This window comes from Mercenaria mercenaria, chromosome 1, assembly GCF_021730395.1.
Source record: "Mercenaria mercenaria strain notata chromosome 1, MADL_Memer_1, whole genome shotgun sequence".
NCBI classification, from domain to species: Eukaryota; Metazoa; Mollusca; class Bivalvia; order Venerida; family Veneridae; genus Mercenaria; species Mercenaria mercenaria.
In genome coordinates this window covers 97,676,233-97,703,102 of record NC_069361.1, presented here as the reverse complement: position 1 = coordinate 97,703,102, position 26,870 = coordinate 97,676,233, and the positions used below count along the sequence as shown (strand labels likewise).

At 35.5% G+C, this 26,870-nt stretch overlaps 1 protein-coding gene across 2 annotated transcripts; it reads left to right on the top strand.

The window, feature by feature from the left end:
• The first annotated feature begins 135 nt into the window (after positions 1-135).
• On the top strand, positions 136-26,849 carry LOC123564095 (lysophosphatidylserine lipase ABHD12-like). Of its 2 annotated transcripts, XR_008366166.1 has the most exons (13): positions 136-986; positions 5,781-5,905; positions 6,939-7,044; positions 7,429-7,542; positions 9,415-9,491; positions 11,281-11,410; positions 11,972-12,009; positions 12,722-12,801; positions 16,929-17,011; positions 17,310-17,388; positions 21,852-21,979; positions 22,612-23,499; positions 23,533-26,849. XR_008366166.1 is itself a non-coding variant. In XM_053518065.1 (12 exons), the coding sequence occupies exons 1-12, from the start codon at positions 826-828 to the stop codon at positions 22,646-22,648; spliced, it is 1,158 nt and encodes a 385-aa protein (XP_053374040.1). In that variant the 5' UTR covers positions 136-825; the 3' UTR covers positions 22,649-26,848. The 2 variants fall into 2 exon arrangements, 1 of the variants encoding a protein (XP_053374040.1); XM_053518065.1 differs by having other exon boundaries at positions 22,612-26,848.
• Positions 26,850-26,870: the final 21 nt, after the last annotated feature.

Below are 26,870 nucleotides of genomic sequence, written 5' to 3'. Positions count from 1 at the left end.
CTTTTGTGTTCGATCATGTATAAATCCTGCTTTTACGCAAACCTTTCAAATATATGGTTTAACATGATAAATGTAAAATATCTAGCACTAGACATTCCAGTAGGATTTTTTTTATTGTAAACACGGAAAAAGAATTAATCCATGGATAAGGTCAGTAATTCGGTCGAAAATGTGCTTCCGTGGTGTAAAGAAGTGCATAATAAATAGATCCTAATTTTCCCATTTTTTGCGCAAATTCGTGTAGAACGAGTGCTTTAATCACCATTTTTCACTACTAGAATACATTCTGCATGAAATGAGACGGTTTTCTTGTTCATACACCCCACATGGCAAGTGTTGCAGATCGAAATCGGAAGTAGGTGTTTATTGCGCGGACGAGAGCAAATATGCGCCATTTTTAGGGTAGCAGACCACAACTGACTGGCATTTCACTAGGAACTACATAACCCCGTATTTTCTTTTCATTTTTTCGTTAATTTGTGATAGAACTTTTATGAAAAATAGGTGTAGGAAAAAGTGATGTTCTCTAAAGATACGTGAAGACGACCTGAAGTTGTCGTTTTTTATATGAAACAAAGAAGGATTTGAATTACTGACCTTAACCTCCATATCCCCTTCGTGATTTAGTCATCTAAGACCAGAAAAAAATTAGTGGTTTTTTGAGGCTTAAAGTAACAGGCTATTTCATTGGTCAATATCTACTATCAATGACCAATCGATGCAAAGGTTAGTTTTGATAACGAGTCACTCTTGTCAAAATAGTCAAAACAAATAACAATTTTCGTTCTAATTTACGTTGAGTTGTACTGGTAGATTATTATTTTTATGATGCGTCTGAGAAGTGCTGGAAGAGCAGAATCAAGCGCGAGGGATAGTGTTCCGGATCTCAATGGGACTGCTTCAAATAAATCACATGATTCATTTTCACACAGTTCCTGTAGCAAAAAAAGAGCACTACCACAGGGACAAAGGTTACAAAGCATATGGTGAGGAATTTTAAATGCATTGCATTTTAGATAAATAATCAGTTTGAAGATCTGACCATAAACCAAACTTATATGTAAATTGCACAGGTGTGAGTATCAAACATCTAGATGGTTGCTGTATCCCGCTGTATCCACTCCCTACTTATGTCAGCCCCCCCAACCCCCATCCCGTCTAACAAGACATCTACATCTACATCTTTCACCCAACCGTTGATTTCCGACTATCACTGGGCGGCGCTGTCAGAGAAACAGTTGTTAAAGAAATGATATGTTACAATGTTAAAATAATAAAAGCTAAAAAAGACAGTATGCTGCAGTTAAAATGGGGCAGAGGCAATAGAATTACATACTTACCACCGCCAGCCTCTCTCTAAAGATACCGAGACTGGGGCTAGATTTAACATAAGTTGGTAGGGAGTTCCAGAGACGGATGGTCCTTGGGAAGTAGGAGTTAGAAAAGTACTGAGTGTGAGACATGGGGATTAAGTAATTTAGGTTTCTAGTTGGAATAAGATGAGATTGATCGACTGCAACTGTCTGGGTCCTTATTTTATAAAACATTACTAATGAGTTGTGTAACCTTCTATATTGGAGTGTATTCCATTCTAAAGTTTTCAGCATTTGTGTAACACTACTGGTGTAACTGTAGTCGTACATGACGTACCTAGCAGCTGACCTTTGGACATTTTCGACTTTGCTAGTGAGGGTTTTTTGCCAAGGATGCCAGACGCTTGAACAGTACTCAAGTTGAGGGCGGACATAGGTGTTATAGGCAGCAATTTTGACATTTTTATTGTCAGTTTTCACATTCCGTTGTATGAAGCGAAGAGTGGAAGTTGCTTTGGAAGTGATATTGTCAATATGTTTGGACCAGTTTAGATCTTTGGAAATGGTTATGCCTAGGTATTTAGCTGCCTCACAAGTTTTTAACTCTATGTTGTGAAGTTCGTAGGGGTAGACCACAGGATTTTTCTTTCTAAAGATTCTAAGGACTTCACACTTGTCCGGGTTGAACTCCATGGACCATGTCTTCTCCCAGGTTTCTAAGTTAATGAGGTCTTGTTGCAGAGATACACTATCTGAAATGGAGTTGATGGTAAGGTATATTATGGTGTCATCTGCAAACATTCTTGCGTTACATTTGACCGAGTCTGGTAAGTCATTGATACATACCAGGAAGAGACATGGCCCAAGAACAGACCCCTGGGGAACTCCAGACAGTACAGGAAGTTCACTGGAAAAATGACCATCAACAGCGACTTTCTGGGATCGGTTGGACAGGAAAGATTTGACCCAATTGGTAATTTGTGGGTTGACACCAAGGCTTTGTAGTTTATAAATTAGTCTTATGTGATCGACCTTGTCAAACGCCTTGGAGAAGTCCATGACAATAACATCTGTTTGTTGACCCTGTTCAGTGTTATTGTAAAGTTCCTGAGTGAAATTAATGAGCTGAGTCTCACAACTGTGACCTGTTCTAAAGCCATGCTGGAACTGGCTAAGTAGCTTATGCTTGTCAAAATAGGTCATAAGATTGGAAACAACAATGTGTTCAAGGAGTTTAGAAGTAATGCAAGTTAGGGAAATTGGGCGATAGTTACTAGGTTTAGACTTGAGACCTTTTTTAAATACGGGGGCTACAGTGGCTTTTTTCCAATTACTGGGTACTAGGCCAGATTCGAGAGATAACCTGTACATATGGGCAAGTACAGGAGCAATCTCATGGTGGAGTTCTTTTAGGATGCGTGGGGATAGTTCATCAGGTCCTGAGGCTTTATGTGGGGATAGGCCATGGAGCAGTTTTTCCACACCTTCAGTGGTGACCTGGATCTTATTCATCTTGGGGACTGGGGATGAGAGAATGTTGGAACATATATGCTTCAGACTAAGGGGCTGGGGAGGGGAAAAGACAGATTCAAATTGTTTGTTTAAGATAGTAGCCTTTTGGATGGGGTCCGTGTAGGTAAGACCATCTGATTTGAGGGGGGCGATGCCGACATTTTCTTTTGTGTTGTGCTTGATGAAACTGTAGAACTTTTTGTTTTTACCAGGTTGTGAGTCATGGTCAAATATGATACTTTCCATATATGACCAGTATTGGGCTCTTATCTGCTTCTGGATAGAAGACTTAAGGGATCTGAATCTTTGTTGGCGGGCTGGGGAGGGAGATTTGTGTAGTTTCTGGTAAAATTTATCACGCTTGTGTATAAGCCTGATAATTCTTGGGGTTAACCATGGCAAGTCGGCACGGGGTTTAGACATTTTAGATGGAATGTGTTTTGACTGGGATTCATTAAGGCAGTCCTTGAATGAATTCCACGCTACTTCAGGGTCTGAATGGTTTTCGGTGAGAAAGCTAGCACCAAAAGCCTTCATGTCAGATTTTAGCCGTTCCCAATTAGCCTTCGTATAGAGTTTTATAGGGCGTCTAGGTTGGGTTGGGCGGCCCCTATTAAGATTCAATTCATGAAAAATTATATCATGATCCGAGGTTGCTAGACTCGGTAGGGATTTGACCAAGTGGACATGGGATGGATGGTTTGTAAAGAAGAGATCAAGGGTGTTGGATAACCTAGTTGGGATCTTAACTATTTGTTCAAGATTATAATGGGAATATCTTTCAATAACGTTTGCATCCCCACTCCTAAACCCAGATCCTCACTCCCTGTATTTACTATAAGTACTCTTTTCTTCCAGCCACCATAGTGCTTTGGAATTCCCTTCCAGCACAACTTGTGCAAACCCCCACCCTGAACCAGTTTAAGCAGGGTGTTTTTAAACTGCTTTTATCTATAAATCCTTGTTTTTTAACACTATCAACTGTATTTCATGCTTGCAATACACATCGTATATTACTTTTATTCTCCTGTCCATTCTACTTTTAAATTTCTTGTACAGGCGCGCAGCTGCACGTAATACTCGAAAAGAGGCGTGATGCAGTATATATAGATAGATAGAATTCAATTTAGGAAGTGTAGCTGCCCACTAACCCTGCTTTTAGCAGATATTTTGCAAAATTTCAATTTGTACTATTCAAAGGGAATGTTTTATCATATTTGATATTAGTGTACATATATAAATTATTGATATTCATAGACACAGTAAACAGTCTGGTAATATAGAGCGCAGACTGACTTGTTGTATGCCTTGCTGATAGGTAGGTCACACCTAGCATCTCAGGCTGAAGAATAATATGGTATGATTTCCATATCTAAATTAATCTAATTTGAGCATTCCTTAAGTTGAAGAGCTATTTACAGTGAATCTCCCGTTAGCCAATATTTGTCTAGAGTTTCTTTGTTCTCTGTACAGGTCCTCGATCTCTCATCCGTCCTTGTAAAAGGTAGGAGTTGAACTCTTGAATAACGGCTCTTTGATACGAAATTCGACATAATTTTTCTGTGGATTCATCATAGAATGAAAAGTCTTCAATGTAATGCTCTACTCTTTCCATGTGCCCACACTGGCCAAGAGCAGATTCAGCCAGACCAACAGTGTGAGTTTCTATTTAGTGAGCATTACCTGGTCCAAAGTTGATGAAACAGTCACTCAGTATTGAAATTTGTTTGTATTCCTTTGACATTCACATCAGCTGTGAAATCGTTTAGGTGTTTTCCAGTATTGGACAAAGCCCACCTGTTCTGCAATTTCATACTGGTTGATGGTCTTAACGTCTGCTAGGGTGGTAATTAACACTCACACTCTCTACCATGTTGTCTGCTTCTGTTGCGGGGGCTCTTTGGCCGAGTGGTTAAGTTTGCTGACTTCAATCGTTTGCCCCTCACTGATGTGGGTTTGAGCCACACTCAGGGTGTTAATTCTTCATGTGAGGAAGCCAACCAGCTGGCTTACAGATGGTCGGTGGTTCTACCCAGGTGCCCGCCCCTGATAAAATACTGCACGGAGGGGCACCTTGGGTCTTCCTCCACCATCAAAAGTGGAATTTAGTCCCCATATGACCTATAATTGTGTCTGTGCAATGTTAAACCCAGCGCAAAAAACATCTTCTGTTGCTGCTGCTTTGGCTAAAGAGTCAGCAGTGTTGTTGCCCTGAATGTTGACATGCCCTTGAGTCCAGATTAGGGCAGCCATTACTCCTCTGTTTTGTAGATCTATCTGTAATCAGTTATTAGGTAATAATGATCTTGATTATTATAATACTATAATATTTTTAGCTAGTGGTTTTTGGATGATTTGCAAGAAGACCCAGTGTGGTTTTATACTGGTATAAACACACAAGAAATAGCATTCAGTCCTTATATTACATATTTATTTACAGTAGCTTGCTACAAAAATAAACCATTTGCTTCCCATGAGTATCAGAAAATCAAAATAAATGTCAGGATATCAATCTTTTTAACATGTAAATTTATGGAATAGCCAAAAACACCCACACAAGTTCAAATGTAATTATGTATTATTATTTATAATGTAAAATATCTTTACATCCTGAGAAAAATCACCCTACTGGCCTAGTCTTGTCAATTCAGTTTCGATTGTTACCATCAGAAAATTCTTTTAGCTATAATTTAATGTTCTTTTTGAAATTTCTACTCTATAGTGCAGTCTCACCTCAGTGACTAGTATAACTGCATGTTATTGATATTTGTCCAGGGCCATAAACTGTTTGAGGGAATTCCTATAAGGTGCAAAGTATGAATTATATTTTATTCATAATTTATGAATGTATGCCTTGTATATTTAGGTTACTGCACGTCAGACTAAACTTTTCTATACTTTCTTTACAGTCTACTATAGCTAGGACCAACATAGCAGTTTTATTTTTATTTTCAGCAAGTATTTACTTTATAAACTTGTGAAGACCTTGTGTGTTGTAGCAGTAGTTTTGTATGTGGTCATACCAGTAGTTGTGAAGACAAATCCATGGATACAGAACAAGGTCATATTTCTAAACAACTGTAAGTTCCCTAACTCTTGACCTTTAAATGACCAAAAGTTATTTTACATGATTGTTTGCTCACAACTGAATAAAACTTCTTTCAACATTTTAAACTTATTTTTGCTTTTGAAATTCATTAAGAATTGTGCATTTTCACACCCATTTTGGAAATACATATGTATAATATGCTGTTGTGTGTGTCAGTCCTAAATCATATCTGGTGCATCAATTAAAAACCATTCATGATACTGAATTTAAACTTGGCGAGTAAGTAGGTGGTGATAAAGTGTTTTGCAGAGCACAGAAAAATGGATCGGAAGGTAAAGATTAAGGTCACAAAATGAGGTCAAGGTAAAGTCTTGACATTATATTTTGTGTCCTGAGTATAACTTAAAAGCTATTCAAGGATTGACTTCAAATTTAACATATAGGCAGGTAGCAATGATGTGATTTACAGAACACTTGAACCAGGTCAGTAGGTCAAAAGTTGAGTTGAAAAGTCAAATCTTTCCGTCATATTTCTTGTTTGGAGCATAACTTAAAAAATATTCAAGGTCATGAATTCAGACTTTGCATACAGGTAGGTGCCAAATAAGGTGATATGCAGAGCACATGGACTGGATCAGTAGGTCAAAGGTTTAGGTCACAAATTAAGCTCAGGTCAAATCTGCCAATCATATTTCATGTATCAGAGTGCACAACTGGGTCTGTAGATCAAAGGTCAAGGTCAGAAACTTGAGCTCAATTATGAAATCTGTCTTATATTATCTAGTCAGCAGCTTAACTTAATAATGATTCGAGACTTTTTAGACTTGTTGTCTGGAGCATGACGTAATAATGATTCATGGTAATTTTACTTCGAACCTGGTGTGTAGGTAGGTAGCAATGTGCAGAGTACATGAACCAGTACACTTTTGACACACCAAAGATGCTTTTTGAGGCTGTTTTATCACTTAGCTTTCAGATTCTATCGAATATTGCTTTCAGATTCTATCGAATATTGCTTTCAGATTCTATCGAATAATTGAATTTAACTTTTTGTATATTTTCAGTGCGATGGCCGCCTTTTATAGACTTTACAGCCCCAGAAGGTTTTGGTTTAGAATCAACAAAAAATTTCTACTTGACTACTGATGAGAACATCAAACTTGGACTGTGGTAAATACTTCATATGTTTCATTAAATAAATTATGCAAATTGCATTTATAACTTACATAATCTGTTACTTGCTGTATCATTCAAGACATTGACTAACTAAAAATTAAATAAATTTTTACCCAGCTTGTTGCCATTTTTCTGTATTTGTAACAGAATGAAGAATTTCTAGATAATTGATCAGTTCAATGTTATACAGGTCCTTTATGATAAACTTAAAAAAAATATCATAGTAATTACTTAATGGGCAAATTTGTATTTGACAGAGTCTCTAGTAAGAAGGTAAGATTAAAGAACCTGTCTCACTTAACGGGTTGTATCTTCCTATAGACACTATCAGGATTGCTCTGCAAGTGAAGGTATAAATGATTGTTTTCAACTCTTCAGGCATGCTTTACCAATAAGTTTAAGAGACTCCAAAGTGCCAGTAGAAAAACACACAGAATTGCTCAAAGATTCAAAGCCAATTATATTATACTTGCATGGGAATTCTGGAACAAGGTAAGATCTGTTTGATGGTTCTCATACACAGCTTGCTTACTGTGACTTTCTTAGAAAGATAAAGGCAACTTTGTTTTAAATGAAATTGTGGATTTCTAATTAAACTGATGTGAATACAAAGAAGACTAGTTGAATGTAGAGGGATAAAATTATTTTTATGCCCCCACACATTTATGCTTAAAGTGCAGATGATGACAAAGGAAGTAATGTTTTCTGTGACATTTTTTACCACAGTTATGGCCCTTTGATAGTTTTTGCTATATAGAATATAGAGAAAAATGTTGTGTGTCCAACTCCTCCCACACTATTAGCCTGATTTGCTTCAAACTTTCAGTTAACTGTGTCATATAAAACCACACATAATATAAACAAACATATTTGTATGGGGAAAAAAAGTATAAAATCAGATACACAAAAAAAGTGTTTTTTTTTCTTTTATTCATTCATTTAATGTTCATGAGATAATTGTACCCTAATTTAAAACTGAATAATAATGTCGGCAACTTCACAAGCGACATTTCTTTTCATCAGCACTTCATTGTTTTGAACTTGCTAAAAATTTCAGCCAACGTGTGCATAATTATCTAATCAGCTGGGTGATTAAACTCGTCAGTTAATCCAATTATACAATTAATTTGAGACCAAAAGTTATGGCCTTTTGGTAGTGGATGGCACAGTATATAGGGGCATCAGTGTCCTATGGACACAATTCTAACTGCACATTTTTCAGCATCAGTTTGAAATACATAGAGAGCTATTCTGCTCACCCAGTGGTCAGCATCCATGCCTTGTTAAAGTTTTGATACACTTTCATTTTCTCTCTGTTATTATTTCATGGGTTTGCTTCAAACTTAAAACAATTGTCCCACATCATCATCCACATCATGTTACACAAGGATCGTAACTCCCATGCCAGTATTTTATGGATTACGCCTCTTTTTTTCTTTGAATTTCAGTAAGAACAGAACAGAATTTATGAATTTGCCCCCTTTTTACTTCGAATTTCAGGTTCAAGTTTTAATGTGCTTCCACTCTATCTTGGTTATTGATTACTTTATTGATTTTATTCAGACTTGAAATATTTCAAATGAATAATAAGCAAAAGTATATGAATAATGAATAATCTGAACTTTTCTGCAAAATATAGTTCATTAAAGAGACAGATGTATATAAATACCTACACAAACACACTCTGCCATAATGAAAATTCTAATATGCTTTTCTCTGTTAAGACACTTACGCTAGATTACAATGTTTTTGTTGCGACCAAGAAAGAGTGCTACTATATTTCATCTACTGTTTTAGATTAAGGGCATATTAGAATCGAAAAAATTTATACCAAAACCGTGTTTTAACACTATTTATACACTCGGGCGGTAATACGTCATACAAATAATTTCACTCGGCTGCGCCCTCATAAAATTATTACGCCCAACGTATAACCGCCCACCGTGCATAAAGTGTTAAAACACTCTTTTGCTATAAATTATTTCTTAAGTAAAAGAAATCTGGAAACATTTTTCAACATAGATAACGTGAAGTCATGACATTGTGACATCATGACACAATGCATATGACATTGTGCGGGTAAAATGGGTGTGATTTGGTTTAAAGCATTGAAAATCATAAGATAAAAAGAAGATTAGTTTGTTTCACATATAAGATCCATATATATATTTTACTCGTGAACACTATAATTTACATTTTCACGAATAGCTGTGCATTTCGTGAAAATATTTATGTGGTGTTTACTCAGTGAAATATATTTTGATCTTATACTGAACCAAACAAACGTCTTCTATTCGATTTTGCCTAAACACGACAATATCAATGCTTCTTGTCAGAGTTACTGATTATTGTTATATACCACAGAGCTGGATGGCATCGTGTGGGCCTGTATAAAGTATTAGCCAGTATGGACTACCATGTGATAGCCGTGGATTATAGAGGTAGGAATATCTTATTAGCTCACCTGTCACATAGTGACAAGGTGAGCTTTTGTGATCACCCTTCGTCTGTCGTCAGTACGTGCGTTCGTGCGTCCGTCCGTCCGTCAACAATTTCTTGTCTGCACGATAGTGGTTTCATTTATGATTTTATTTTAACCAAACTTGCACACAACTTGTATCACCATAAGATCTCGGTTCCTTTCTTGAACTGGCCAGATCCCATTATGGGTTCCAGAGTTATGGCCCCTGAAAGGGCCAAAATAAGCTATTTTGACCTTGTCTGCACAATAGCAGCTTTATTTATGATTTGATTTTTACCAAACTGGCACACAACTTGTATCACCATAAGATCTTGGTTCCTTTCTTGAACTGGCCAGATTCCATTATGGGTTCCAGAGTTATGGCTCCTGAAAGGGCCAGAATTAGCTATTTTGACCTTGTCTGCACAATAGCAGCTTCATTTATGATTTGATTTTAACCAAACTTGCACACAACTTGTATCACCATAAGATCTTGTTTCCTTAGTTGAAGCGGCCAGATCCCATAATGGGTTCCAAAGTAATGGCCCCTGAAAGGGCCAAAATTAGCTATTTTGACCTTGTCTGCACAATAGCAGCTTCATTTATGATACGATTTTAACCAAACTTGCACACAACTTGTATCACCACAAGATCTTGGTTCCTTTCTTGAACTGGCCAGATTTCTTCATGGGTTCCAGAGTTATGGCCCCTTTAAGGTCCAAAATTGGCTATTTTGGCTTTTGCAGCCATATAGAGACTTCATTTATAGTTTTGTTTGATACAAACTTCCAAAATAACTTCAACAACAATAATTCTTGGATTCCATGACAAATCAGATCCAAGCGTAGGTCCAGAGTTATTTTATATCTGATTACCTCCCCTGATTGTAATCAAAATGGATTTATATCAGTAAGTACTTATAGGACTTATTTGAAATTTCATTATTGTCATTAGTTGGACTGAGCCAATCAGGGTAGATAACTATGGACTGATTTTATGTCAAATTATCTCCCTTTATTTCAAATTAAAATTGGTATATCTCCGTAACTAATGAAGATACTGATCTGAAATTTCATTTATGTCATCAGATTTTTTCGGCAGATCCTTCTTTTGTTCACTTACAATAGAAATTTTTTTTCAATTACTTCCCTTTTACGTTACTATAAATAGCTTATTTTTAGTAACTTTTTTGTTATTGGCCGTAGGGAAAAACCGAGACCACTTTTCTGTGGTACAACATGGGTGGTACCTCCAATTTTTAGGTGTATTTTGACATATCTGTACCTTATAAGAATTTTTTTTTCTTTTTGGTTAAATTTCTTCCATTTGTTGTTACTGTCCTCTGGACTTAGGTATTTTTTCTGAGGACCTTCTTGTCCTCAAGTGCAATGATAACAGGTGAGCGATATAGGGCCATCATGGCCCTCTTGTCAATAAATAGATCATGATTGTAATGATTTAGTCTGCCTTTGCGACCAGTGTAGATCATGATCAGCCTGCACATCTGTGCAGTCTGATCAAGATCTGCACTGTTCGCTATTCAGTCAGTATCTTTTTGGTAATCACCCCTTTTAACAGTCAATGGTACAGTCCAAATTGAAAGATGGACAAGTTCATTATAGAAATTCAGCAGGGTTAGGGTTAAATTACACAAAAGGGCATCGTTGTTGAATGTTTAATGGCTTCTCGTTTTATTGTCTGAATGCTTTCATTTGCTGTGTCTTAAACATTCTGACAGACTCTGTGAAGATATATCCTGTTGTTTGTAGGGTATGGAGATTCCTCTGGGAGCCCGTCTGAAGATGGAGTCGTGTCAGATGCTTTGTTTGTGTACAGGTGGATCAGACAACATAAAGGAAATACCCCTCTCTTTCTGTGGGGACATTCACTAGGAACAGGGTAGGTCTTGATTAATTACGCTGGAATTTTGTAGATGTCCTTCATGAATACAGTTTTGGTCTGGATATTTTGAAATGATTACCCAGCATGTTTCCAATTGACACTAGTATTTACCCTGATGGTGATACAAAGTTCTGGCGTTAATTCTTTTAAAATATTCTTGCTCAGGGTTGGTCACTTTTCAAAATATGAAAAGGAAAATGATGGTAGTTTCTTTTTATACATAGTTTTTGAAGGAAAAATCAAGAAAAATAAAAATCCACGATATTTTCAAACATCATTTAGTAATTTTCCAGTTGGTTAACAGCTTCAGTAGTTTTGTAGATGATGAAACAAAGATATATTTCAGCCAAAGTAGTATGTGTGATTTTAGCTGAAAATGACCCCATGACATGCATAAAAAAAGAACAAAAAGAAAAATAAGTTTACTGGTTTAAGATTGCATCCTTAACTCTGTGTAAATGACAAGTCCTACTGACAAAATTTACCATGTAAAATCTTAAGTTAACCCCAAAATATAAAGTATTTATTCTGTATATTGATAATTTTATATATTTTCAGGGTCACAACAAAGTTAGCTCGAACACTCTGTAGAAATAGTAAGTACAGCTTGTAACTTTCAAAGTGAAGTGTTGAATAATCTTATAAAAGAATGATATATTTATCTATTTTAAATATATTTTCAACAACAGTAAAAATACTTTAGCTTTATCTTAAGTAATGTAGCAGGGTCCTCCTTGGCTCAGTGGTTAAGGTGTCCCTCACCACTGTTGGTTCGAAAACTGACTGGGTGTGTAGAATTCTTTTATAGGGAGAAAGTCGGTGGTTCTACCAGTGTGCCAGCCCATGTCCAGAATAATGTTCAGATGGGCACTTGGGGTCTTCCTCTTCTGTGGAAAGCTGGGAAGTCACCATATGATCAATAATTGTGTTGATATGACGTTAAATCCAGCAAAAACAAAAATGATAAAGTAATGTGACAATGTTAGTGTGTGGTTTAGTAACAAATTTTATACATGAATTATAAGTAGTTTAAACTTCAAGAGAAGATAAATCACTTCTGTTAACCAGTGTTAGCTCCCTTAGCCTTCTTCATGGTAAAGTTTGATATTTGTGACATAGTTAGGCCCTGACACTGCCTGTGCACTCTAAATTTTACTTTCTTTTGTAAATTATTCAGCACAAGGTATAAAATTAAATAATACTTGACAGTTTACTTACAGTCATGACATTGAGAAACTAGACTAGTTCACAAACTCAGTAATGTTGAATATGTTACACGATTATTTCTATTGTGATGTCTGTTTTCAGGTGAAGCCCCTGATGGTGTATTTCTGGAGTCCGGCTTTAATAATATTCTGGATGCAGCAACATATCATCCCATGGCCACAGTAAGTATATAGAAAGTATTCAAGATGCAAACAAACACAGGAAATAAAGTAAACTCTCAATGCAGTGAACAAATAGTTGTTTTCATTCAGGCTGAAATGCATAAATTTGTTCAGGAAAAAAACATGATTTTTACATAATAAATATGCATTAAGGTTTTTTTCTTGGCTATGAAAGGTTTATTGAAAGTTTAAAAATGAGCAAGTACTCAGTTCAGATAGAGCCTTTATCTGCTTGTGTACACTGCACAAATATGTCAAGTAACTCCTGCATTACCATGACCACATGTACCATTTGTACATACAATGCATTTGCACAGTTTGTGCACTGTGTTGTCTTCTACAATATTCTGCCTACGATTTTGTATTCTTCATTTAGATATGTCAAGTATCTCCTACAAGTTACTGTTCATCATTTGTACACTGCATTGCTATGTCAAATGTCTCCTTCATTTTCCCATTTATAATTTGTACACAGACAGCTCTTGTTACACTGCATCTAGATATGTCAAGTATCTCCTACAAGTTACTGTATGATTTGTACACTGAATATATGGGTCTAATGTCTCATACAATCTCCTGAGTATGATTTGTAGACTGCATCTAGATATATGAAGTGTCTCATAAAAGTCTTCAATTGGTACACTGTATATGAAGGTGAAAATTCTCCTACAAGTTACTGTCTACCATTTGTATGCTGTCTAGATATGTTAAATGTCTCCTACAAATATATGTCAACCATTTGTTCACAGCACATATATGTCTAGTGTCTCCTACAAGTTACTGTTTACCATTTGTACACTGTATTGATATATGTTAAGTACCTCGTACAATTTTTCTGTCTATGTTATACTACTTTTAGCTCGTCTGATTTTTGAAAAAAATCTATGTGGTATTGTCGTCACTTGATCGTCTGCGTTGGCGTTGGTTAAATTTTTTGTTTAAATCCACCTTTTCTCAAAAAACTATAAGAGCTACAGCTTTAAAACTTTGCACACTTGTTTATCATCATTAGGTGACTGTAGGCCAAGAACCATAATTTTAATTTGCATGTTGTAATAATTATGGCCCTTTTTGTACTTAGAAAATCTAAACTGTAACTCTTTTCATACATATTGTCCAGCACTTGCAGATGAGAGATGGCACCTGCAGGTGATGCTCTTGTTAAACTGTATAGATATGTCAAGTGTTTTCTATAATCTCCTGTCTACCATTTGTACACTATCTAGATACATCAAGTGTCTCCTGTAATTTCCTGTCTTCCACTTGTAAACTGTATTTAGGTATGCTAAGTGTCTCCTATAGTTTCCTGCCACCATTTTCACTCTGCTTCTAGCTATGTCAAGTGTCTTGTAATAAAATTTGCTATCTAGAATTCTTACACTGCATCTAGCTATATCAAGTGTCCCATACAATTTTCTGTTTATGATTTTTACACTGCATCTAAATATGTATAGTGTCCCTTTCAAATTATTGTCTACTGTTTGTACACTGTATAGATGTGTCAGGTGTTACCTATAATTTCCTGTCTATGATTTTTACACTCTTCTGCAAGTAACTGTCTACCATTTGTACACTTGTAAAGATAGTTCAAGTGTCTCCTACAATTTAATGTCTACCATTGATACACTGCACAAATATGACATGACTTGTGTCTTTTACATCTGATGTATATTTTCCTTTCCGCCATTTGCACACTGAACATAAATGTGAACTGTCTCCTGTATTTTTTGTCTACCATATCAACACTATGCAAGTATTGATTTTGATTAGACTAAAAGTAGTATTTCAAGCTGAATGTGATCAGCATGATGTTGTTATTGTAGCAGCCACAAAATGAGGTTATAGTTTTCAAGCTAAAAATCTAAAAATATGCTCATTTAAGTGATTTAAAACTTCAGACGCTTTGTATCAACTAATGATACACACTGCAGATAGAGCATGTAAATACTAATTATAACTGGTCAAGTTAGCCATTTGTTAAAATTCGAAAATTTGTCACTTTGGCTGATCATGTTAAATCATTCTTCTTTGGCCAAAAATGTCTTTAAAGGGAATGAAAATTTCCTGTAAAGTTATTACTGAATTTTGTTCCTAGTTTAACCTTTAGCCTGATTTTGCCTTGCAACCAGTGCAGACCAAGATCCATGCAGGCTGATAGGCTGATCATGGTCTGTACTGTTCCCTATCCAGTCAGTAAATTTTCAGTGAACACCCCTTTAAATAATAAGTGGTACTGCCCAAATTGAATGATGGACCTGTCCATTTTAGAAATATAGCAGGGTAAAGGTTAAAAAGCCAAGATGTCATTAAAATCCACTGTTTTACTTTAAACTTCTCTGTTCTTGATAATCATATGCTTAGTGTTACTGTGTAAACAATACACTTACCCTTAGTGATTTAAAGTAATGTGCAACTGTATGTTGCAATTATCAACTATGCACTTGATTAAGTAATGAAAAGTCCAGTGTACTTTGTGTTTATTATCCTAATTTGATGGATTATTTAGAGCAGTTAAAGTACTGTGTATGTCTTGCTTTGAAATTATTTCTTTACTAAAGAAGGCTTGTGCCTATACCTAGTTACTAAGTGTTTTTGGAAGGTAAATTTAAGATATTAATTCAGGATAAATAGAATACCTCGTTACTGTCTTTATAAATCTGAATTCATTAGACTTGCCTACAAAGAATAAAAAAATCCTAAAAATAAAATAAAATATTTCCTATGACTCGTCTAATTACCCGGTAATTAAAATCTGTGAGACTTTAAGTTAGTATTCTCTATATTCAATGTCTCCTACAACTCCAGGTTTGTCATTTCTATTCAGTGTCTCCTACAACTCCATGTTTGTCATTTCTATTCAGTGTCTCCTACAACTCTAGGTTTGTCATTTCTATTCAGTGTCTCCTACAACTCTAGGTTTGTCATTTCTATTCAGTGCCTCCTACAACTCCAGGTTTGCCATTTCTATTCAGTGTCTCCTACAACTCCAGGTTTGCCATTTCTATTCAGTGTCTCCTACAACTCCAGGTTTGTCATTTCTATTCAGTGTCTCCTACAACACGAGGTTTGTCATTTCTATTCAGTGTCTCCTACAACTCCAGGTTTGTCATTTCTATTCAGTGTCTCCTACAACACGATGTTTGTCGTTTCTATTCAGTGTCTCCTACAATTCCAGGTTTGTCATTTCTATTTAGTGTCTCCTACAACTCCAGGTTTGCCGTTTCTATTCAGTGTCTCCTACAACTCGAGGTTTGTCATTTCTATTCAGTGTCTCCTACAACTCCAGGTTTGTCATTTCTATTCAGTGTCTCCTACAACTCCAGGTTTGTCATTTCTATTCAGTGTCTCCTACAACTCCAGGTTTGCCATTAAAAATTCTATTCAGTGCCTCCTACAACTCCAGGTTTGCCATTTCTATTCAGTGTCTCCTACATCTCCAGGTTTGTCATTTCTATTCAGTGTCTCCTACAACTCCAGGTTTGCCATTTCTATTCAGTGCCTCCTACAACTCCAGGTTTGTCATTTCTATTCAGTGCCTCCTACAACTCCAGGTTTGTCATTTCTATTCAGTGTCTCCTACAACAGGAGGTTTGTCATTTCTGTTCAGTGTCTCCTACAACAGGAGGTTTGTCATTTCTATTCAGTGCCACTTACAACTCCAGGTTTGCCATTTCTATTCAGTGTCTCCTACAACACAAGGTTTGCCATTTCTATTCAGTGTCTCCTACATCTCCAGGTTTGCCATTTCTATTCAGTGTCTCTTACAACTGCAGGTTTGCCATTTCTGTTCAGTGTCTCCAAAAATCCTTTTCCATATTGAGCAAATATATCAAGTGTCTCTCTGTATCTCTCATTTTGGTGTGTCCATAGACACAATACCTCATTCGGCCCAGCTGTGAATAGGTATCAGCAAATTACTGGGAGGGTGGGGGATTGGTGTGGGGGGTGGGGGAGAGTAAGGTTTAATTGGTTCTATCTGTCTTAAAAATGGGATTCCTCAAGACCACAACAAACCTTATGTTTATTGTTTCATAAAGCAACGGTAAGTAAAATTTATCCTTACCTTTCCTTAATTAACAATTTGTTGACTACTATGCGGTATAAAGAGTTTATTTTTCTGTTTTTAGCCATTCAGATTTATTCCATGGTTTAACTGGCTGTTTCTGGAGACAATCACACATAACAACATACACTTCCAGAGTGATGAAAGGTGAGTTGGCCAGTGGCAGTGTTTGCTGTTATGATATACGCATACATTTTTACCAACAGTAAAACAAAGTAATTAGACGGATGGCAGAAAATCAAAGCAATTTATAAGAGAAAAAGTTCACCCTGTTTACATAAAAGCTTATTTAATATATTGAAGTAAAATACTTGCAGATTTTTTGTATACACTTGAATGAACTGTAATATTTAATATATTTAGTTAATCTTAATGGCGTTTAATGTTGTTTTTGCTTATTTCATGTTTGCTAAATGGCATACTATATCATATATGCATATTTCAGTATTGCTGATGTTACCCCACCACTGCTGATTCTACATGCAGAAGATGATTTCATTGTGCCATATCATCTTGGACAGAAGGTATGCTTTACATTTGACTATGTATGTAATGATAATCTGAAAATGTGGATATGGACAAAACCCCCACCCTACACCTCCTAGACAAAATCCCCCTGCTCAGTTTAACAAAGGCAGACAGAATACCCCCTTTCATTTATTCAGTTATATTCAAATTTTCACTTTATTCCGATTAAAATTGATAAGTTTTTTATTTAAAATTGTATTTCATGCCCCCGAAGGCGGGCATATTAAAATTGCACTATCCCTCTGTGTGTGTGTCCATATAAATTCTTGTCTGGGTTGTAACTCTGTCAACCATAGTCTGATTTTGAAATAAGTTGGCATAAATGTTCATCATAATGAGGTGACCTGTAGTGCACAAGACCCAGAGCCCTAGCCCCAAGGTCAAGGTTACACTAAGAGGTCAAAGGTTAACAGGGTCTGTTTCATGTCCGGTCCATAACTCTGCCATCCATGAAGGGATTTAGAAATAAATAGGCAGAAATGTTTACCATAATAAGACAGTTGTCAGGCGCAAGACCCAGACCCCTAGCTTCAAGGTTAAGGTCACAGAAGTCAAAGGTTAACAGGGTCTGTTTCATGTTTGGTTCAAAACTCTGCCATTCATCAAGGGATTTTGAAATTACTTGACATAGATGTTCCCCATAATGAGACAATATGTCATGCGCAAGATCCAGACCCCTAGCTCTAAGGTCAAGGTCACACTTAGAGGTTAAAGGTTAACATGATCTATTTCTTGTCTGGTCCATAACTTGGCCATTGATGAAGGGATTTTAAAATTACTTCGCAAAAATGTTCCCTATAATAAGATGACATGTCATGAACATGACCCAGACCCCTTGCTCTAAGGTCAAGGTCACAGAAGTCAAATGTTAACATGATCTGTTTCTTGTCTGGTCCATAACTCCATTGTTATCTCCATTATAACTGCCATTTATTAAGTGATTTGAAAATATTTTGACACAAATGTTAACCATATTGAGAAGGTGTGTCTCTCAGGTCAAGGTCACAAAATGATTCATACCTAAACTATTCAGGCCGGTGGTCTAGTGGTAACACACTTTACTGTCAATCCAGAGGTCCGGGGTTCGAATCCCGGTCCAGGCACTGGAAACTTATGAGATGCTCTCGAGTGTCTCCCACCTAACTAAGAGGCCTGTACTGGTTCTTCCCAGGAAAGATAGCTTCGCGTGTATGGGTGCTATACACCGGACATGTTAAAGAACCAGACTGTCTATTCGCAAAGAGCTAGGCTAAGTTAGCCGGACAGGCCTGTATCTAAAACAGATTTCTTTGTTCTGAGGGCTTAATCTTATTCTGTCTCTCTTGTCAGATCACTTTGTGTCTGTACCAGTAGAGGATGAATTTCACACCCTGTGTGGCTGCATTTACTATATGTAAAGCGCCTTTGAACGTGTTTTATCATGAAAAGGGTGCGATATAAATCTGGTATAATAATACATTGTAATAATATTTTGCGCAGACAACTGTAGCATTCTTGGGCACACTTCTGGGGCATTTGTCACTAATAGTGACAGCTCTTGTTTTTAATTCATGTTAATCATTATTCAATTTTAGATTTTTCATTCATGAAAATGTAAAGAAGATTTTTTTTTTTTGCCAAGGTCAAATTGAGCAGTGGTGGGTGGGGGTGGAACTAGTCTTATATATTCCTGAAAATAATTACATATAAAAGTTATATATATTCTTTTAAACCTTGTAGGATGATTTGGAAACTAATTTTACACACCCATGGTGAGGCCTGGCCCCCTAGTGACCTTGACCTTGAAAAAAATTGTACTTTTTAGATTTTTTTGATGCCTTTGAAAGTTCACAAAAATGACAATTTCTCAAAAACTGTTACATATATTGCTTTGAAACTTTGTAGGGAGATTTTTGGTTAAGATTTTGTATGTTAGCTGGTATCTCAGTACCTACTAATGGGAACGAATTGAAACTTCACACACTGGTCACTGTCATTGGCTGATATGTATTGTACAGGTTCCATAACACTGTTTTGCATTTTTACAAAATTATGCCCCCTTTTTGACTTTTGTATTCATTTAATTAACATGGCTGTTGAATAATCGAGCGTTGCTGTCCTGCAACAGCTTTTTAGCCCACCATCATCAGATGGTGGGCTATTCAAATCACTCTGCGTCCATGGTCCGTCTGTCCGTCATTCCGTCCGTCCGTCCGTTAACAATTTCTCGTTATCGCATCTCCTCAGAAACTACTGGGGGGATTTTGACCAAACTTTGTCAGAATGTTGTATTGGTACCCTAGTTATGTCCCCCTGAAAATCAGACTGGTTCAACAATTTATGAGTGAGTTATGGCCCTTTGTTTATTTCTATAATTTACATAGATTTATATAGGGAAAAACTTTGAAAATCTTCTTGTCCAAAACCACAGAGCCTAGGGCTTTGATATTTGGTATGAAGCATCATCTAGTGGTCCTCTACCTAGATGATTTAAATTATTTCCCTGGGGTCAAATATGGCCCCGCCCTGGGGGTCACATGGTTTATATAGACTTATATAGGGAAAAACTTTGAAAAACCTCTTGTCCAAAACCACAGGGCCTAGGGCTTTGATATTTTGTATGTGACATCATCTAGTGGTCTTCAACTAAGATTGTTCAAACTATCCCCCTAGGGTCAAATATGGCCCCGCCCTGGGGGTCATATGGTTTACATAGACTTATATAGGGAAAAACATTGAAAATTTCTTGTCCAAACCACAAAGCCTAGGGCTTTGATATTTGTAATGTAGCATCATCTAGTGGTTCTCTACCAAGTTTGTTCAAATTTTCCCCCTAGGGTCAAATATGGCCCCGCCCCGGGGGTCACATGGTTCATATAGACTTATATAGGGAAAAGCTTTTAAAATCTTCTTGTCAATAACTACAACATTCAAATTTGGACCACATGTATATTTTTGAGTGGCAAGATGAACCTTGACATGAATTGACCTTGATTTTGACCTAGTGACCTTCTTTCACATTTCTGTAGCTACAGCCTTCAAATTTGGACCACATGCATAGTTTTGTGCACTGAAAAAAACTTTGACCTTGACATTGACCTAGTGACCTACTTTCACATTTTTCAAGGTACAGGCTTCAAATTTGGACCACATGCATAGTTTCGTGTTCCGAAATGAAATTTGACCTTGATTTTGACCTAGTGACCTACTTTCACATTTCTCAAGCTACAGCCTTCAAATTTGGACCACATGCATAGTTTTATGTACCGAAAAAAACTTTGACCTTGACATTGACCTAGTGACCTACTTTCACATTTCTCAAGCTACAACCTGCAAATTTGGACCACTTGCATAGTTTTGTGTATCGAAAAAAACTTTGACCTTGACATTGACCTAGTGACCTACTTTCACATTTTTGAAGGTACAGGCTTCAAATTTGGACCACTTGCAAAGTTTCGTGTTCCGAAATGAAATTTGACCTTGATTTTGACCTAGTGACCTACTTTCACATTTTTCAAGCTACAGCCTTCAAATTTGGACCACTTGCATTGTTTTGTATACCGAAATGAACTTTGATCCTTAAGATTGACCTAGTGACCTACTTTCACATTTCTGTAGCTACAGGCTTCAAATTTAGACCACATGCATAGGATTGTGTACCGCAACAAACTTTGACCTTGACATCGACCTAGTGACCTACTTTCACATTTTTGAAGGTACAGGCTTCAAATTTGGACCACATGCATAGGTTTGTGTTCTGAAACAAACTTTGACCTTGACATCGACCTAGTGACCTACTTTCACATTTTTGAAGGTACAGGCTTCAAATTTGGACCACATGCATAGGTTTGTGTTCTGAAGTGAAATTTGACCTTGATTTTGACCTAGTGACCTACTTTCACATTTCTCAAGCTACAGCCTTCAAATTTGGACCACTTGCATAGTTTTGTGTACCGAAATAAACTTTGACCTTAAGATTGACCTAGTGACCTACTTTCAGATTTCTCAAATTACAGCCTTTAAACTTGATGCACATGCATAGTTTTGTGTACAAAGAACTTTGTCCTTGAAATTGATCTAGTGACCTACTTTCACATTTCTCAAGCTACAGCTTTCGAATTTGGACCACATGCACAGTGTTGTGTACGGAAATGAAAATTTGACCTTGAGCTAGTCAATAAGTCTTGAAATTTGGAACACTCAAAAATGGCACATTGGTGGGCACCAAGATCACTCTGTGATCTCTTGTATATTTAAATCTAGGTTGAAAACCATAAAGAAATTGCAGCATTTAATTAACAACAAGATGATATTAAGCTGGACATTAAAAGTAAAATCAGCTGTGACCAGTTACTCTTCAGTTATCAGTGACAATGGTCATACTTTTTGAGATGTCTTGTTTTTACAATTACAATGTTTATCACTAAGCTGCAGATATTGTATACTTATGTTTAAATATTTAAACTATTCAATCTTTCAGTTATACGAGGCAGCTGTGAAAACTCGTGCAGAATCTTATGGACCAGCAGAGTTTGTTTCATTTAATGCAAGTCATCGTTATGGACATAAACTGATCTTTCTGGCTCCAGAGTTGCCAGATATTATCAGGTATAGTTTACCATGTAATAAGAAAGAAACAACTTCTGCAGGGGGCCTCCATGACAGAGTAGTTAAGATTACTGACTTCAAATAACTTGGCCCTAAAGTGCTTTGTGTTCAAAATCCTGCCTATAGTGTAGAATTCTTTCATGTGAGGAAGCCATGAAACAGGCTTTTGGAAGGTCTGATTACATCCAGGAAAGTTAGCATTTGACATCATATTAGTTAAAACAAGGGATAGCAACAAATAGCATTTTTTGGTATTTGAATATTCGGTGAACCTTCTGAACGAATATTCGGGTCATTGAATTATCAACAAATCAACTCAAAATCTTGCTGGCTCGCTTACGCAGAAGACGAAACTTCCATTTTTTAAAGTTGATTAGATGAGTAATTAAAAAGGGCTTTCTTTTGTTTAATAATGTTATCAGTCAAACTAAGGCCTTAAAACTTCAGTACAAAATTATAATTTTTTGGAATGGAGTAGAATCAGTTTAGTTTATTTATAAGCCCTTGACACAGTACATAGAAACATTTTATCTACACATTTTCATGCATTAGAGAAAGATAGTGTATTCTTGTTTTGTTGATATTGATACATGAAACATTTGATATTCATGTATTTTTGTTTCAATTTTCAGAAAATTTATCAAGAGATGCTTGGAAAACAAGAACTGATTCTGAAGTGATATTATAAAGTTTTGCTCAGGAATTTTGATAAGTCTTTTTATATGTCATAGATTTTATAGTTAAATCCATTTTCCTGTGATCAGTATCTGTATTTTAAGTGGTTATCATAATTTTATGCTACCTGTGATGTTGCATTATTATGTCTTTAATGTTTATGTAGCAAATGTATCTGTGGTGAAATACTGTTCTAAAGGCAACTTTATGATTTGAGCCGCACCATGAGAAAACCAACATAGTTCATTTGCGACCAGCTTTGATCCAGACCAGCCTGTGCATCCGCGCATTCTGTCCAGGATCCATGCTGTTCACTTTTAAAGCCTATTGCAATAAGAAAAACTGTTAGCGAACAGCATGGATCCTGACCAGACTGTGCAGATTCGCAGGCTGGTCTGGATCCATGCTGGTCGCAAATGCACTATGTTGGTTTTCTCATAGTTCGGCTCATTTTCATATAAAGTATTAAATTCATATGGAGACAATGTATACCATAGGGTTTGAAACTTAATTTGCACAGGAAAAATATTTCAACAGTATGAAATATCTGTGGTATAATTCTTTTCCTCAACTTGAAATATGTAAATTCTTGAAACTATAAAACTACATTATTGTACATGTATTAATATCATCTGCAGGCAAAAATTGTTGACACAGATTTTTAAAATGTTGGTTTTTGCAATGTTGGTTTTTGCAAATAATAATAATAATCCTTTAAATTGGAAAATGTAATGTTTTTTTTGTGTACATTTAGGTTCATATGCTTTCTTCAGGCTGTAGAATCAGACATGGCAGAGTATAAGTCGCAGTGTGAATGAACATTAAATGTTGTTTCTAAGTAAAATGTCACTTTAACAGATAGATATTGTTCTTTTGAGTATAAAAATTCTTTAATGTTTTGCTATGCATTTGGAACATTATGAACATTATGTTGATTTTGAGTAGAAAGGAAATATTTCCTCCCGGTGATAATGAAAAAGAACTTATTGTTTAATCCATTCAGGATAATTGCCGTAATATGTTTATATCGTTACTGCTTCAGTTTGTTAAGCTTTTCTTTATGTTTATATATATATTTTAACTTCAAAATGTGGATGCAGATTCTATCATTTAAGGTTTATACTACCATATCTTGTGGGAAGATTACACGTCCTACTAAGACTTTTTAGGTAGACAGTCCTTTCACACTCTATTTCAAGTGTAGAAGTTGTCAGGTCATGGTAGCTTTGATTATAAAGATTTGTGTCACACATCTGTTTCAAGTCATGACATTATCATTGGCAAAACTCGCCTTCCTTTTTAGCTCATCTGATATTTTTTTAAAAAAGACGAGTTATTGCCGTCACTTGATTGGCATCGGCATCTGCGTCAGCATTGCCTGTTAAGTTTTATGTTTAGGTCAGCTTTTCTCCTAAACTATCAAAGCTATTGCTTTAAAATTGCAGCACTTGCTCAACATCAATAGATGACTCTGTACAGCAAGAAACATAACTCCATCCTGCTTTTTGCAAGAATTATGGGCCCTGTTGGACTTAGAAAATCATGGGTAGGACAATATTTCTATTGTACAGAGACAAAATAAAATCATATTAGCATCTGCACTTGCAAGGTGGTGCTCTTGTTTAAGTAAAGTAGTGTAGGCCTTTGCCAGTTTTTACCTGGACTTTGTTATCTTTGTGTCACAACAGTTTTATGGTTACAAAAAACCTGACTCAACTGTAGTTTAGATAAGAAAGACTATAATTCACAAAGGAATTCCTTGTCATAATATACTGTAAAATCATTTAATTTCATGGGCATGAAATTTCGTGGTTTTGGTCAAAACAACAGTTCTATGGGGATATGAATTCGTGGATTTCAACTTTTGAATATAAAATGAATAGGAATTTTACTTTTTCGTTGGGATTAAATTTCGTGGATTGACTCAACCACGAAAATTAATCTCCCATGAATATTAATGATTTCACAGTATGAATTTTGTAATAGTTTCTTCTAGAATTCCACATGCTTATTCATCTGTTCATTGAAAAGCTTTCAAGGTCAAGTTAAAAGAGAAATGTATACAGAAATTTCACAAAAAGGAATACTAGTAGTCAATGTCTGACAGTAATACCGGACAGAATCCTGCCTCTGAATAAACACAAAGATTTTAACTGTATGCCTTTTTTTTCTTCTTATAGCATAAACGTTACATCTATGGTGACATTCATAAGGTTAATCCTTAAACTGTGTATAAAATTAAAGATGTTTTGATAGTTTCACAACCATTCCCCCATTTTAATAATGTTAGCATACATGCTTATATATTTACTGCATTGTTAGACTGGCATCAGTCGTTAGAGTCATTACATGTAAAGCACTTGGCCATAAAAGCCTCTCTGATACCACTTTCTCATAAAATTTACAATATCTCTAGCCTCTGTCTCTAACGACTGGACAAATGCGATCCTGAGCCGGACAAATTTCATACCCGCTGATAATCACTATCTCATTAGAAATCATTGCAGACATGTTCATGATGTAATGTAACCTTTGGCCGACTGCCCCAAGGGTTCAATAAACAGGTGCTTTGCTTTTATGACTTGGTGAATAAGCCAGAGAGGGATCAATTTTCATTAATTGTAAAAGATCTCAGTAAGTGTATATAAAATACACTTTAAATTTGAAATATGTAGAAAATGTATTTTTCAAAATGGTATCAATTTAATTCTGTTTATGAGTTGTTTGAATAACTGATAAGACAAAAATGAGGGAAAAGGTTTGAAATTGAAAGAAAAAACATTTTCAAATATTTTTTCAAGATACCTTCAAATCATTTTGTGAATGAATTAAAAACAATTTATTCAATATACCTTCTAAGACTTTTTATTAATTTATATTAGAGGGTAGATTAATATCTGCTATAAATCACAAAAAAATATTTTCTTATCTATAGTCCCTGTAATTTCATGTCTGATTGCAGATTCATGTTAATATACTTTAGTGGTCTCTTGTTGATGGCATGGTGCAATGTATTACATCAATTATGATTCTGTTTAGATACAAAGTGAAGACATGCTGTGCACCAGGGTGCTAAGTAACAAAATATAACATAATAATAGCTTGAAAACTGACCAACAATAATTCTTATATATATAGACATGTACATGTAGTTGGCAACTTCAGAAAATCATATCAATCTGAAAGTTTACATGTCATATGTGCAGAATTGTTTTTCGATCATAGCTTAAATTAAGCCTATTTAATGATAAGGTGGTTTAAGAGATGTGATTTTAACTTTTTCATGAAAATTTTGTATGTAATATGGAAGAAGCAATAAGCATATGGACTACAACAACTAGGACATACAAATATTTGTGAAAATCAGAAAGAAGTAGTAGAAGGATATTTATCTGGAAAAAACACTACAAGTTCTCTAATTTTCATATTTTGAAAGAAACTTTATTTATCATAAATGAGCCGTGCCATGAGAAAACCAACATTGTGGGTTTGCGGCCAGCATGGATCCAGACCAAACAACATGTCTTTATTCCAGATTCCAAAATGAGTGTTACCTTTGTTTTTTTGCTGTTTTAAAATAGTTCTGATAAATGTTATGTATATTTTGGTTACCAAAGGAACAGTTATGCTGTTTAACAATTACTGAAATGCTTTATTATGCAATCTATTAATATTTTACACAAAAAATATTTTTACATAGATTTTGAAATTTGAAAATATTTCCACAAGAGCATTATCCCAATTCCACTGGTTTTAGTTGCATTCCCAAAATGATGAAGAAAAGGCCAGATAGTAATTTATTTACATAACTATAAATGTCTGCGCATATACATGTATAAAATAAAATTAAAAAAAAGATGAAAAAAGAATAATATACAGTAAATTTACATATATGTAACAATAAATGTATTTACAATAAATTACATATCAAATATTCCCAATGAAATGGATTTATTTCATGGAAAGATAATATCAATATACATGTATAATGAATAATAATATACTCTAGAAATATAATAAGCCGAATCAATTAGGACAAGTGAATGGATAACGACATGGAAACAGTAATAAACGTACACTGTTGTAGTTTATTTTGTGTTATAAGTAGTTGCATTACTTCATGTTTTTTTTAGTTTGACACAAATACCGTAACGTCATAATAACGTTAGTGCTGAATAGTTTAATTTGTTTATTTTTATCTTGTTTTTTTTTTTTT

Excerpts from the sequence above, each read along its gene's own strand:
- LOC123564095 (XM_053518065.1), top strand. The coding sequence starts at position 826 with ATGATGCGTCTGAGAAGTGCTGGAAGAGCAGAATCAAGCGCGAGGGAT. Across the intron at positions 12,010-12,721 it reads TCGAACACTCTGTAGAAATA|GTGAAGCCCCTGATGGTGTA; the intron begins GTAAGTACAGCT and ends GTCTGTTTTCAG. Across the intron at positions 21,980-22,611 it reads GAGTTGCCAGATATTATCAG|AAAATTTATCAAGAGATGCT; the intron begins GTATAGTTTACC and ends TTCAATTTTCAG.